Source organism: Malus domestica, chromosome 04 (assembly GCF_042453785.1).
Source record: "Malus domestica chromosome 04, GDT2T_hap1".
In the NCBI taxonomy this organism is placed as follows: Eukaryota; Viridiplantae; Streptophyta; class Magnoliopsida; order Rosales; family Rosaceae; genus Malus; species Malus domestica.
Window position 1 is genome coordinate 10,368,889 of NC_091664.1, and position 16,177 is coordinate 10,385,065.

Genomic DNA, 16,177 nt, shown 5'->3' on the forward strand with positions numbered 1-16,177 from the left:
AGCCACCGACAAGCACTCTTAACTAGAACCTGGAGGGGCGCAAAACAGAAAGTGTGAGTAGGCAAAAACAAAACTTTTCAAAACCATTTCATTTATCAAAAGTTCTAACTCCTCGTCGTAAAACCTGTATAATTTCCCAGAAAATAGAATGCATATATATATATATATATATATCTCAAAACCATGCTCAGAAAATGATATTCATAAATATGCCATGCCAAATATCTCAAAATAACATAATAAGTAACTCAGGTGAAATAACATATCAGCCGGATCCACCTAAAGTGGCCTGCACGGCTGATTCTATATCTCAACAAGTATGCCTGCACACGAGTTGGAACCACCTAAAGTGGTCTGTACGACATGACTGGGTGTAAATAAATAAATACGCTCTAGTGCTTCGATCACATGAAGACTGTGCGAATAATCGCGGGTCATCTACGAGTCGGAACCACCTATAGTGGTCTGTACGATAGGACTGTGCACCTAACTTGGATCCAAGGTGAGCGTATGGTGCAGGAGGTGAACATCACATGAAGGCCTGTGCCCTGGCCACGGGTGGGAGCACTAACATTAGGGTGCAGGTTTATAAATTCTCAACACATCTCACATCATCATCAAATCACATATACACAGTCTACAACTTACATGGTACTTACCTGAGCGTCCACATCATCAAATCACATTTATGCATACTATACTAGTTCATACTCTAAGCATAAATTCAATAGGCATGGCAATTCAAAACATAATGTCATTTAAACGCATTTTTTGGGGAAAAATACCAAGTATATAAGTATATACTGAAAATCAAAAGCCCATTCACTGATAAGTCGAAGGGTCGTAACCCCCGAGTCTTGCTTAACTGTGCTCGTCCTCAGGATATGTCTCACCTATATGCGAAACAACTATATAAACATTATTTAAAGCACATACACAAAAATAGGTAATAACTTCTCATACAAAGCTCAAATAGGGTATTTGAATATACCACCGAGACCTACTCAACCTCAAGAACATCCCCATATTTTTAGAAAAAATTTTCGAGCACCCACGCGCCCTCAAGCGCCGGCCAAGGCACAGCCAGACGCGCGGCCCACGCACAGGCATGTGCCTGACACACCAAACAGATTCCCTAACGACGTTAGGGAATATTCTGTTAAAAATCAGCATATACCATTATAATTACCTAACGGCGTTAGAATATTGCATCAAAGTTGACGGAGTATTCTCCTCCTTCAACCTCAGTTCGCCGAAGTCCAGCGCCGGTGCCGCTGTTATCGTCGAAAACTAGATTTTTTTAAAAACTTCATATCTCTTCCATTTCTCAACCAAATTCAATGAAATTTGTACCAAAATGAAGCTTACAACGAGAAGAACACATTCTTAACACTTTGGGGGACCTAAATTCAACGAAAACTCGCTGAAAAAACTCGAAGAACCGGCCAAATCATGCAACCATATAAACCTGAGTGTTCTTACGTCAAAACCACTCCAAAGTTGATCCAACGTGCTAGAAAAGTAAAAATAATACCTTTTTAGGTCTCAAAACAACTTAAAACCTTCGCGATCACGTCGGAGGAAAAATCACTCATCGCTGGAGTTCGGATATCTCGATTTCTACAGGTCCCTTCCTCAAACAAAAGGTATGACTATGCTCTTGTAAGGAGTTCAAAACGTCCTTATCTAGCTCGATCCATGAGTGATTAAGCTAGTTGGAAGGTTGACCATACGTATTGTACAGACAATGGAAGGAAATCGAGAGGGAGAGAGAGAGAGAGTCAACGAGATTGGTTGGTGTGTATGTGTGGTCCAGATTTGTCACCAAACAAAAACAAACAAGATCTCAAGTTCCAATTGGGTCCAAATCTTTAGGAAAGGAAGTAATTGGTCAAAATATTAAGCTCCACACACAACACAACTCAATGTCCAAGGGTAAATTAGTCAATTCACACCATTGCTAAAATATATTTCGGGACGGGCTGTCACAGTGAGCACTTCCTAAGTCGTTGCAAAAATAATGACACTACCAAACATGAAAATGCATTTAAGGAATCCAAAACTGTTTCTTTACAAGGACAAGCTTGATGCAGGAGTGAAAATTCTAAATTTTCATCGATTTTTGAAACCTTGTAAAAGATATTTTGTCTTTTTTAAAAGAAAAAAAAACATAATAAAATCTAAGTTTACTAGCAAAGATATGCACAAATGAGCTAAATATTTTCAAGATGGGTACTTTCAAAGTAGGGTGGGCACTTGGACCTGAAAACCAAAATCAAAACACAAACGAACAGAATCGCATCGAACGGTTCGGTTTTTGCGGTTTTGAAACTGTTTGGGCTTGAAATTGAACCACAAGCCAAAAAAAGGTTATGGTTTTGGTTCTTAATATCTAGAACTAAACCAAAACCGAACCAAACCGCATAATATAAATAAAAAAAATATATATATATATATATATTTGCAGGCTTTATAAAGTGTATAACAATTAATGTAATTTATATTGTTTTTGTATTGAGCAGAGTTGGCAAATTCAAATTCAAGCATCCATCTCTTACTCTTAATCCACTACCACAACGAGAAGCTCCAAGGCAATCTCAAGTTTCTAGTTCACAAGGTTCAATGGTTTCTCATCCATCGATTTCACTTGCACAAGATCCAAGGTCTTTCCAAGTATCGTCTTCTCAAGCCCGTTCACAATCTCCAACCAAAAGGGTTAAACATTGCCCCGTCCAGAAATATAGCCTTGCAACAAATTATTTTTAAATGAAAAATGTCAGGTTATATTCATATATCATCTCCAACCGAATGGGCTAAATATAGCCCTCTCAATAATTTATCAGTTTTAAGTTTATACTTTAAAGGCTTTTTAGCCAAAATGGTCAATGAGATTTGCATAATTCCTCACTTTGGTCCTTGAGATTTGAAATCGATATACATGGTCCATGAGTTTGTATACAATCAATCATTTTGGTCATTCCATGAAAAATCTCCACAAAATAAGAATAAAATGACAAAAATACCCTCAAATTTTGTCAAATCATTTTGGCCTATTGTTTATTATATTGAGGGTAATTTTGTCATTTTGATCCTTATTTAACATAATTTTTCACCGAGGGACCAAAATGATTGATGGTGGACAATCTTAGGGACCACTTCTATTGATTTCAAATCTCATGGACCAAAGTGAGGAGTTAGGCAAATCTCAAGGACAATTTTGGCTAAAAATCCTACTTTAAATTTATTAGTTAATTTAATTAAACTATGTTGGATGATTTTAAATTTAGCCATTGAATTTGAATTAATTATTGTAACTGAGGAGTTGGCCCCAAAAATGGGCTAAGAGGAGGGGCTACAATTGGCCACTTTGATGCTTATTTGGCAAATAATGAACTGGTGGGCTCCATAGAATTATAGCATGGCCATCAGTTGAAGATGAGTTTTTAGACAAATCAAGTCATTTTTTGGCTTTTAGACCTCTTGTTCTCTCCATTGGAACTGAATGGGCTATGTTTAAACCCTGTCCAGCCTTGCAAAAAAATATTTTTTTAATGAACAGTGCCATACCATATCTATATACAATCTCTAATCGAATGGGACTATTTTTAGCCTCCTCAATAATTTATTATTTTAAGTTTTTTTCTTTAATTTTATTGGTTAATTGAATTAAACTACCATATTAAAATAAAGTTTCAGGACATATTTTGAGGGCCACTTGCCGCTAAATGTTGTTTAAGTTTCATGTTATTAAATATTTTAATTTTACTTGCATGTTGACAACTTAGACATTAAAATGAGGTAAGATAATATGGAAGGGTGAAAAAGATGTGAGAAATTGTGTAGAAATGACTTTTTGTCACAGCCCGTCCCGAGATTCTATTTATCAAGGTTGTGAAATGATGAAATTGTCCTTGACGGGTGCTAAGGGACTTAAAGGACTTTGAATTTTGGTTTGATTTGTTGGACCACACACGGGATACACTACACACACCTACCTGTGCCCTCTCTCTCTCCTCTTCTCGGTTCCCTCTCTCTCTCCTTTTGAATTGTACGGACAAAGAACAAAACCCTCGAATCATCACAGATTGACGCCAATAAGGAAATTCTAAGCTTACAATGAGCTTAGTGAGGTCCTAAGGAAGCTTGGAGTGCTTAGTTTGAAGGTTTTGGACGTCAGGATCACTGAGTTCGAAGTTGGCTGGTTTTCTTGGAATTTCTCCGGTGAGATTTCGTAATTTTTAGAGCCTTAAACTAGTACAACGTGATTCTACATGCTTAGGGCTTCATTTTGATATAAAATGCATGAAAAATGGTTGAGAAATGACGGAGAACAAGGAGATTGAAAAATCTCCAGTTTTCCAGGGACCGGAAAAACCAGTCCGGCAACTGGAGGAAGAAGATGACGCCCGTGGAGCGCATGGGTCCGTGCCCCTCCTGGCATGTGGGGGCGCGTGCAGCCTCAAAATTTTTTTCTAAAAATACCTCGACGTCCCTGACATCGAGTAGGTCACTGTGGTATATTCATATACCTAAATTGAGCAACGTATGAGAAGTTATTACGAATTGTCGGTTATGTGCATTAAATAACGTTGTTTTAGTTGTTTCGCATATAGGTGATACCTATCCCGAGGACGAGCGCATTCAAGGACGTCATGGGGGTTACGACCCTTCGACTTATCAGTAAGTGGGCAGTTCTTTTCTGTTATTACCTATATACTACTGAATTTCCCAGAAATTGAATTTAAATGAAAGTATGTTTTAGAATGCCATGCATGCATATTATGAAATATATGAATTGATAATTGATGCATATATATATGTAAATTGGTGCTGTGGACGCACATGTGAGTTTTATGTTATCCATGTGAATTGTGTTGAGAGCTCATAACCTGCACCTCTGGTGTTAGTGCTTATAGTATTCACCGCACCGCACGCTCACCTTGGATCTAAGTAGGTGCATGTCGTACAGACCATGAGAGGGTTTCGACATGCTAGTCGTACAGATCACTAGAGGTGGTTCCGACTGGTAGGTGACCTTAGATTATATGCACAAAGATTGATGAGAGAAGCACTAGAGCGTATTATTACACCATTCTTGTCGTACATACTACTTCAGGTAGTTCCGACTTATGTGCAGAGTAGTGCTGTACAGGTCACCGTGGTGACTCCGGTTGGTTTGGATATTGAACTATGGAATTAACCGTATATGACCAACTGCAGGGTCTCCGGTTGATTCATTATGTCACCTGTTATATTGATGCATTCTTAATCTGTTATTGACATTTATGGCATGGCATATTTTCTGGGTTTTGATAAAAATTGGTGATTTGAGATATTTGAAGAAGTATATGTATATTATGTTATTTTCTGGGAAAGTATACAGGTTTTACAGCGAGGGATTAGAAATGTTTTAAATGAAATGTTTTTGAAAAACTTTGGTTTTACTGACCCACTCAATTTTGTTTTGCGCCCCTCCAGGTTCTAGTTAGCAGCGTTGGTGGCCCACGAGGATTCCCATGGCGTACTGACAGACTACAGAAATGTAAGACTCACCTGCGGGTGTTGTAATTTAGTTATGGTCCTACTTGACTGCACCTAGTACTTATGCTCTAAATTTGTGTGTTTCACACTTAAACTTACTCTAGCATGTTAGTTGGATATTATTGCTAGTAGTTGGTTTTTATTCCTTGGTAATTCCTTTATCTTTTGCTTCTGCGTCGCACTTTTGGTTACGTCACGCTCACGTGACGGCCAGTACGCCTTGATTTTAGGATCGGGGTGTGTCACTTTTAATTTTTAATAGGAAAAAAAATTATGATTTTTAATTTTTTTTTGAATTTCGTCTTAAAAATATAATAACAAATAAAAAGGTTACATGACGTCAGCTAGCAGCATAACAGGGCCCAACTTTCAAGGATGGCTATGTTTGCCCAGCCTTTTGGCCATTTGGCTATATTTTGGCCCCGATGGGTCCCAAATTTTTTTAGCCCAACCCTCCATTGGAAATGAGTTTTTTGGTCAAAACGAGCTATGTTTTGGCCTATAACCTTTTGGCCGGCTTGGTTGGAGATGGATTTAGATCCCATATGGATTCAAATTGTGGGGTTCCTAGGGATCCTCATATCCTAACGATTCATTGTACATCATACGATCAGAAATCACTTGAATTTTTTTATTTAAAATTAAACACAAATAGTACCTAACGAAAACTGGCCGCATGATGCACGATGAACGACTAAGAAGTGAGGATCATTAGGATCCGCGTAAAGAGGATCCAGAAAGGATCCTCATCCGTTGGAGATGACCTAAGTGTCCAAAAGGAAAGGAAAAGGGAAAGAGTTCAATGATGCAAAGTAGTAACTTGAAAGTTGAAACACCAACTTTTTTGCTGAATTGCATGAACAATTTATTTTTTGGGGTTGTACTACTAATTCCATAAGGCAATTTGACATTGAACTTTGTTTGAACTTTAATTTGAGAATTTTAAAGTGCCAATGATAATTCCCTCACACAAATGTTTTTCTCTTTCTATCTCAAACCCCTTCATTATTCATCATGGACCATGGTGAATGAAAATGTGGAGGCAGAAAAAAATATGTGGAATGCTTGAATACAAATGAATAAGATTTCATCCTATCCCCTTATGATTTTTGCTTACTTATTTTTTTTATCATTTATATTTTTATAGGGTATTTGAGGTCGCACTTGGTGCGATGGCAAGTGCCTTCGCCCATGAGCGGTAGGTCTCGGGTTCGAGACTTGGGAGCAGCCTCTCCATAAATGGGGGTAAGGCTAGCTGACATTCACCTCTCCCAGACCCTGCGTAAAGCGGGAGTCTTGTGCACTGGGTACGACCATTATATTTTTATAGGGTATTTGAATATAGGTCCAATTTCACTGCTTTAATATGGACATAGGCCATTTAGTACTATGGTCTAGTGGTATATTCCTTTTTGCTTATAAGTGAGAGGTCTTAGATTCAATTCTCGGCAAAGATGATTTTGAATCACATTATGGCTAACCCATTGTGAGGCGAAACTCACCCCCCTTCTTTTTAATGTAAATAATATCGGTTGTTAAAAAAAAATATATATATATAGTCCACTATAGTATACTACCCCCTTCTCTAATGAAAATAATGTAGCCACCTTTTTGAAGATAAATTACACCTGCCTTTATTTCAAGGGAAAATGAAGGGAGACAAATCCTTAAAAAATAGGCACCCACTTAATTATCCTTCCTATCAACTTAATCATAGGGTTCAAAATTTAAAAGTACTTTAAATTGGAATAAAGCTATTACTTAAGCATGTAGAAGCTTAAACAATCTTCAGAGTCTGAATGAGCCGCAAAGGTTATGTTTGTCCTTCGCAAAGTATGAGACTTTGCCAGCTACGTTATTGTGTTGGGATTTTGTGGATTATGGTTATGTGCAAGTTTGGGTTTGTTCAACTTTCAAGGTGGACGAAGAGTTGATGTAACTTATGTGCTTGGGGTTCTTACGTCCCCGGAGTTGAGGTTATTTATAATGGTGGAGCTAGAAATAGAAGTTAGGAGGGGTCTCTAAGCCGTATGAAAGAAATTGGTCAAAAAATAATATAACTAGGGAAAAAAAGGTTCATTTTTGGTAGTGGGATGAAAATTTTTAAACGAAAACTAATGAAAATGGCTTGAAAACTTTGAGTTTTAATGATAAGGACAAAATAAAGGGTAAAGTGAATAGTACCAGGTTTGACTTTTTAGTGTAAAAATGTGGTTTTTCGTTAAAGTGAACAGTACTGTGAGCTTTTCGTTAAAACTCCCAAATTTTAATCACAAAAAAAAAAAGATTGAGATAATTGTATCATAAGCACCAAACTCCTTTATAAGTTCTTACATTGTAGTTGAACAAAAATTAATAATCATGACTCAGAACTGCAGCTATGAAAATTGATTTTCAAGATAAATTCTTTCTCGATCTGTTCCATATATGTGTGGTTTCACTGTAAAACAAATCATGTAAAATGGTGAGCTAACTAAGGAAGGTTAGTTTGTATAAGACTTTGGCTTCATAACAATGCTACTATAAAACACACTTTTTGATCAATTAGAGAAATATAATAAAGTTAGCTGAGAGGAAAAACACATAAGTTGAAGAATGCAGAGTATGTAACCAAAATCACACAAATAGAAGTTACAAAGTAAAGAAACTTTAGGGCCTTTCCTAGCCACTTGAGGTTATTTATCGGTTAATCTACTCGGAGTTAATGTTGTTTATCCGGTTATTTATCTAGGGTTAAAGGTTGTTTCCGTCATCTCCTGTACCTCTCTTTCTTGGTGTCACGAATGAACTTTTTTTGTTATGGTTCCACTTCCACTGATTATGTATTGTCGTTAAGAGGTGTGTGTTAGGCTTGAGTAAGAGTAAGTGTATTGTTTTATATGAAAACTAATAAAAATGATTTGAAAATTTTGAGTTTTAACGAAAAAGACAAATAAAGAGTAAAGTGAATAGTACCATTGACTTTTTAGTATAAAAATATAGTTTTTCGTTAAGGTAAATCGTACCGGAAGTTTTTTGTTAAAGTTATCTTGTTTTATTCTGGTGAAAGTGGCGCTTAATTACACGTATGTAGGTTTCTACCACCTTAGAGACTGGTTATATTCCGGTGGAAGTGGCGCTTTATTACTTCTCTGCAATAATGTAGAACAGAAGGTTCTAGGAAGAAGACGAACTATACATAGCAGTATTTGATAGGAGGGTTATGAGATGATAATATTGAATATTTTTAGGGATTAACTTAATGACAATTTGAACCAATCTTATAATAAAGGGATTAGCTTAATGACAGTTTGCAATAATGAATTACAATAAGTTTTCAAAATAAGTAATTTTGGATAATATTATTATTTATTTTATTCATCCCTATAAATTTGGTATGAAAAAAAACAAATTTGAAGTTGAACCAATGTTTAAAATATCGGTATCGGCGAAAAGACCATAATGCAAATTCATGAAAATATCGATGGATATATCTAATATCAATAAAATTTAGGGATTGTCAAACATTGGTTTAAACAAAATATAAGAGTTTCTCTGATATTAACAGGTGTCAAAAATATCGACGATATATGTCGGGTTTAGCCTAAACTTAAGAGTCTTTTCAATATAAGGTGAAGTTTAGACTTCACCCTCTATGTCTGTATCTTTTTTTTTTTTTTTTTTTTTTTGTATTGAAAAACTTTTAAACACTGAGTGAAACCAATCATTAGATCTATTTCAATAATACACAGAAAGCCAACTATTAATAGCACTAAAGAAAAAAAAATTCATTTTTTGCACTCCTCACGGTTGTATTTTTTTTTTCTATATAAAAAAAATTTAGAATACAAAATGAAAATTTAGAAATGCCAATAACAATTCCTTTTTTTTTGTGTTCAAAATATAAGCTTGCATAAAACCAGAGAAAACAACAAAGCCAAACACCATGGGAAATGAGAAACAGAAAGGAAAAAAAGAAAAGGAGCCTGTGGAACTAACCACACGGCAGAGAGGGTTTTTTTATTTTTTGAATAAACGATATTATTATACTAAAGAAAAGAGGGTAGACTAAGTCTCAACAATGAATTAACAATAATATTATTCAAATTTATTTTTGATAAGAATTGAATCTAGTACTCCTTATTTAAGTAAAAAAAAATACTACTTTACCGTAGTTTTTTAGATTTCTCAATTGATGAATGGGAGAATAAATAAAGCAGCTGCAGTTGTTGATGTTGTACCACTACCACAGATTTTTGTTGCCATAAACCAAAAAGTTGATGCCTGCCCAAGCCTGCACCAGTAGTACCCCCCCCCCAAAAAAAAAAACCCAAAAAAATCAATTTTCTTTTTATAGACAATTTATTTCTTCATGCCTTGGCAACCTAATTTTACTTTTCCATTCACTTAAAATACTATAAAATTAATAACAGCAATAATTACTACATTTCACTTTTGCCCATATTTCAAGCAAAATATATGCTTAAGAAAAGAAATAATAAAAAAAATAGTGTTATTTACACATATTTTTTAATTTATTTGATCCTTCACTCGAGAATTAAAGAGTGAATAACACCATCAGAAAATTCCTACCATTAGACAATTCCTACCCTTACCCTTTTTTTAATATATTATTTCTGGCCGGATTCCAACCAAAACAAGATATATTTTTTAACATAAAAATGCTAAAATAAACAACATGCTCAAAATGTCCATTTAATTTAATATTTTTTTCCCTTTATTTGTTTTTCATTTCTTTTGTTTAATCGCAATTCGGACAGTCTAAGGAAAGTTTGGCACCCAATAAACTGTAAAACAAAATACAAAGCTTTTCTTACTATTATCTCAACAATTTTTTCCATTCAAATCACAAAACCAGAAAATCTAAGAGCCCAAAAGATCAAATCCAAATTATTAATTTTTTTTCCTTTGAGCTCTGTTTTTCCAGCTAACTTTGCCTTTAAATAAAATAGCTTTGAGTAAAACTAAACCTTCACAAACATTTGCAGCTAATTGTATTTTTTTCCCTGTAATTTTTATTTTTTTGTGTTAAAAGCTCAGGAAGGAAGCTTCACAGTCTGTTGTTCTTGTTTTAATTTTTTTCTCCATCTGGGTTTTCTGTTCCGAATATAATTTCTGGTTAAGTTTTCAAATTTCGAATGAGTGGGCAATTTTAAATTAGTAAAGTAAAAATGGGTTTTTGTTAAAAAGCTCAAAAGATACAATTTTGGGGGGTTTAAGTGTTAACTATGGAGGGTAGGGAAGGTGGTGTGAATAGTAGTGGGGTTACAGTTGTGGGATCAGATGCTCCATCAGACTACCATGTCGCTCCAAGGTCAGAAAACCCGACCCACAACGCTGGATCAACACCTCATGTGCCGGTTGCGCCGCCACAGGCGGCGTCTCTGCCGGCGGCAGGGTCTATGCCGATGAAGAAGAAGAGAGGGAGGCCAAGGAAGTATGGACCGGACGGGAGTGTCACCATGGCTCTGTCACCGAAGCCCATATCGTCCTCTGCGCCGCCGCCGGTGATCGATTTCTCGGCGGAGAAGCGTGGGAAAGTGAAGCCACCCAGCTCAGTGAGCAAGACCAAGTACGAGGTGGAGAATTTAGGTAATGAAATAACAGTTTTTTGGACATACCCTTTTGAGTTTGAGTGATTTTATGCTTGTTTTTGAGCTAAAGTCGAAATTTTTAAGGTTGGTTTTGTGTGGTTTCTGTGTTGGGATTGGGTGAGATATACTCTAAATAGAGGGTATAGATTTGGGGTTTATGGGATGCTTGTTGGGTAGATGTGGGACCTCTGATTGGATGCCCTTCTTACTTGAAAGATCTTGGTGTGTGCGTGGGTGGTGGTTCTGAAAGATGAGTGTTTTTGTGGGTTGGTGGTATGGGAATGAAGGAATCTTCTTGTTCTGGCTGTCCTTTGGAGGCGGCCTTTCTCTCACCTTTTTGAGGAAGAAAATGATGTCAGGTGCCAATTTATGTACATGCTAAAGTCTGCAAGTCATGGTGAACAGACTTGGACCTGAAACCAGTCTTCAACTTGCTGACAGATCTAAATAGTAAACAATAACAACCTCATCCTTTTATTTATGTCTTGTCCATGTTGAAGATCTGATTCTGGTTTTATGTTGTTTCATAGGTTTCTCAGAATGTAATAATCCTAGTCAGTTACCAATGTTCTTTGGTGTTTGAGTACATCTAGATTGTGGTCAGTCAGCTTTCATAGTATTCTTCGAATGATTCTCTACAACATGAATGGTGGAACATCCGTTGTCATAGATACTTGCATGTGTTGGATTCGAGTTTGTCATCTGCTGGCTGCATGAATGTCTGCATGAAAATTTTGAAATCCCATCTACCAATCATCTGCAGAAATGTGTCGTTTGGAATTTGGGTCATTTTTGGCTATTAATTTTGATAAGATAATTGTTTAGTTTGCATGCAGATTTTTTATTGTATTTTTAAGATTAATTTGGGACTGACATTTAACATTTTGGGACTACTTCCAGTCTTTCAGTGATTTAATTTCATCAATGCATCATAACTCTATCCTTATTTTTTCTTTTTCCTTTTGGATAATGCACTAATTGTTCGGATATATGAACAGTTATTCTACATTATACAAAAGATAGATTGAAGTGAATGTCGGAAATGTTGATTTAGCACAATGGTGTACTTAACTTAGTTTTATAAATAACTAGCTTAGCACTACTGGAATAACCAGGAATAATTCAAATCCTTCTGACCAATAGTTTTCAATTACCTAACTGTAAGCATTACTAATATTCTATTTACATTGTTGATCAGGTATGTGTAGTAGTTATCTGACACAAGTAAAGATGGTAAATTATAGATTATAAGGGAATCAAGTGATATTTAATTACAGGAATGCATATGATTTCTCTCTGATGCGAATGGCAATGCTTTGGAAATGATACCTAAAATCATCTGTTGGTCTGTGTTTGTATCTGTAATTTATGAAGTCTAAAGATGACAACTTCTGGATGTTAACAAATTTATGCAACCACGGCTCTGGAAGCTTGGAAAATCATACTGGAATAAGCTACTCCTCCCTTGTAAATGGTTGCTGTGAGCTTTAATCATAGTATAACGCCAACAAGCCGCAGATGGAAGTTTTTGGATGATGATTACTGCATTAATGTGATAGTGTTATTTTTTGTAGTTGTCTTGGTCTGACATAAAACAAGCGTGTCAGCATAATAAGAAAGTTTTCCTGATATGTTTTGTGGTTGTTGGTGTCGGTTTTCACTGAGATATGCAGTTGCCTGAAGTCATCAACACTTGTTTTTTCTTGGTAAAAACTGAAGATAAATGTGTACCTTTTGTTATGTTTTATATGTTTATTTATTTATGAAGACCATGAATTTATTATGGCTCTTGAAATGATCTACATTACTCTGCCTTTGATTTATGGAACAAGTACCTTGATGTGAAGTGCATGAGTAAAAAAATCTATGACAAGGTTGAGAGCTCCTTGTGAGGTGGCTAATCCTGTTAGTGTTCTATTTTTACAGGTGAATGGGTTGCATGCTCGGTTGGTGCCAATTTTACACCCCATATTATCACTGTTAATTCGGGAGAGGTAATTAACTCTAATAATTATGTTTGTCATATCCTACATTGCTAAAACCTTCATGATGTCAATGGTTGGTCTAAATGAAAATATTACATAAGTTAAATCGCTGGAGATGGCCAATTGTGAGTACTAGATTGGTAGATATTATTTACTTCAACAAGTAATTGGTGGCCTGTTTTACACTTTCAGATCATTTAGCAACTTCGTTAGGAGTTTTGGTTTATAACTTCAATGGGTACTTTAAGAACTTAAGTTGACTTTTCCCTTAACAACCGTGGTTGTCTTAGGATGTCATGATGAAGATTATATCATTTTCTCAACAAGGTCCTCGAGCAATATGCGTGCTCTCTGCCAATGGTGTTATTTCAAGTGTGACTCTTCGTCAGCCTGATTCTTCTGGCGGTACATTGACATACGAGGTGATGCATTTTAACCTTTTTATGATAATATCGCTGTTTCATTTGGATCAGTAATGTGTGGCATTTTTTTTTTTCCTGTAACATAATGTGTGGCATTTTGGAAGTATTCTGGAATGGATAATTCTATTAACAATGATTTGCTTAGTATCTGATATTTTTTCCCCATAACTTTCTCCTGTGTGTACTGTAAGCATAAATATAATTAGTTTTTTTTAGTTGATTTTTTTCTGTTACTGATTGTATTAAGTGGCATACTCATTCTCTGATTCCGCCTTACTCGTAATGAGTATTGTTTGAGACTTCAAAAGTTGGTGACTTTTTTGTTATTGGTAATGCTTCCTCACAGAGCATGCAAAGGAAATCACCAATAAAGACTATATCCAGTTTTTATGTCTCCTTTTAAGACAGGGAGCTTTTTGTTGTTAGCCCGTCTGTTTTCATTTATTTTTCATGTCATACTGTGAACAATGATGAGGCTTATTTTCTTAGTCCGTGTGTGGTTAAAGCCCTATCTTGAGGTAACTGTTATTATTTTTTTCTTTTTTGCCCTTTTTTCCTTGGAGGCCAAGTGATTTTCTACACTTCTGATAATATTGATCGAAGAAAATTTTAGCATCTGTGTTGCTGACAAAAGTTATACTAAACGAAGACGAATGCTTATGCCTTTATTCAGAAGTTTGGTATCGGAAAAGTTAGTTTGGAAGAATTGTGCCTTTCCACCATTGTTGTCAAACTCATTACTCTCTCAATCACATAAATTTCAACTTTTTCCTCATATGCAGCCCTGATTTCTGATAATTTGATTTAGTGATTGTTTTTCATTGAACTTTCCCAAACCACAGGCTGGGTTCGTTTTTACTTATCTTTTGTATTATTAAATGTTCTTTTGCTAACCACGGGTGGGTTCTCGTCTTTGCATTCTTGTTCTTGCAGGGCCGTTTCGAGATATTGTCTTTATCGGGTTCATTTATGCCCAATGAAACAGGAGGGACAAGAAGCAGATCAGGCGGGATGAGTGTTTCTTTAGCAAGTCCAGATGGGCGTGTTGTAGGTGGTGGAGTTGGTGGTCTGTTAGTAGCTGCAAGTCCAGTGCAGGTATGGCTTATTTTATTTCCAAATGTCTACCTGCGTCCTTGCTCACTTTCACAAGAAAGCAAAAAGGCAGGATGGTTACGGGCTGCTTTTTAACGACAACGAAGCATGATCTGAGATTTCTTCCTTGCTTTAAATCAGGTTGTAGTAGGCAGTTTTCTATCAGGAAACCAGCATGAACAGAAGCCCAAGAAACAGAAACATGATTACATGGCTAATGCAACACCAACTATGGCTGTTCCTATTTCAAGTGCCGACCCAAAATCAAACTTCTCATCCTCGACTGCCTTCCGTGGAGATAATTGGTCGTCATTGGCATCAGATCCAAAAAACAAGACTGACATTAATGTATCTTTGCCGGGAGGTGTAATGTGAAGAGTAAGTGCTTCTAGTTGCAATATGAGGTTTCTCACTGACCACATTGGCAATTAAGCTCCCCTATTCCCAACCGTTGGATCTCACTTGTCCTTGTTTGTTGTTGTCTGTAAACTTGACTGCTAGTATCGTCGCAGGGTTCAACCCCATTTGAGGTGTTCTTTAATTTAGCCGCGTAGGAAGGCTTCTAGTGCTGCTTCGGCAGCCTGTTGTGACATCTAGAGTAGTTTGATCATGTAATATTAGCGACCGAATCTGCCTTTCCTTGGATTGATGTAATGTGATTTGAAGTTGTTTGAGACGTATTCACTCATCTTTCTCGATCGTTTGATTCTGTTGGTTCAACTCCGTGAACTTCAGCTTTCGTTCCTTTGATTTAGTTAGAGGAAGGCTGAAGGCAGGAAATAGGTAGCCTGTGGGGATGTACAATCTTGAAAAATGATGAAATTTCTGGGGGTTTCCGGTTTGCTTTGGATTTGTTGTTTAGAGTGCTTTTGCAGGGGGAATAGATACATTCCTAATGAAAGTTGAACGTAGATGGACCTTATCTCCGACTTTCTCAGTCTTTCTTGTTACCGGTTGTATACAGTACGTTTGTATCTCTTACTAAACAGAGGGAAGGAAATTTTGATTTTCCCCATTAACTTTTGATGTTTACACCATAAGCTACATTTAGTAGTTCTCATGTGTGCGGGCGACTGGTTTGGAGGGGACATGAAGTCAAACTCTAACAAGTAGACAATTATCAGACACAAACATGATTACGACAACTCCTATGAGAAACAAAAATTGGGAAGTCTTGAAGATTATGACTAAAAGTTGCAACTACGCACGGCAGATCACCACCATAGTTTGCCAAGCAATCGGCCACCTGATTTCCTTTGCGATAATGTGAGAAATCCAAACATGCATGGAGAGAGAATGGTATAACAATTTGCCCAATCAATTGACAAACGCCAAGGCACATGAGAAGATCCTTTAAAAAAAAAAATGCAGTGCCAAATAAGAATCACACTCAATCCAAAGAGAATGCCAACCCATCTCCAAAGCCATATGAAGAGCATGAATAATAGCTTCAAGATCGCCTCCAAGGTAGTAGCACCGCCAAATATCTTGCAAAGCATTCAAGACAATGACCCAAAATGGTCATGGAAAATACCACCAAAAC

At 36.4% G+C, this 16,177-nt stretch overlaps 1 protein-coding gene across 1 annotated transcript; it reads left to right on the forward strand.

Annotated features, from left to right (window-relative positions):
- The first annotated feature begins 10,190 nt into the window (after positions 1–10,190).
- LOC103437197 (AT-hook motif nuclear-localized protein 1) lies at positions 10,191–15,322 on the forward strand. Its single transcript, XM_008375656.4, has 5 exons — positions 10,191–11,133; positions 13,062–13,129; positions 13,411–13,542; positions 14,476–14,637; positions 14,776–15,322. Exons 1-5 carry the CDS (start codon positions 10,770–10,772, stop codon positions 15,007–15,009), a joined length of 960 nt encoding a protein of 319 aa, XP_008373878.2. The 5' UTR covers positions 10,191–10,769; the 3' UTR covers positions 15,010–15,322.
- Positions 15,323–16,177: the final 855 nt, after the last annotated feature.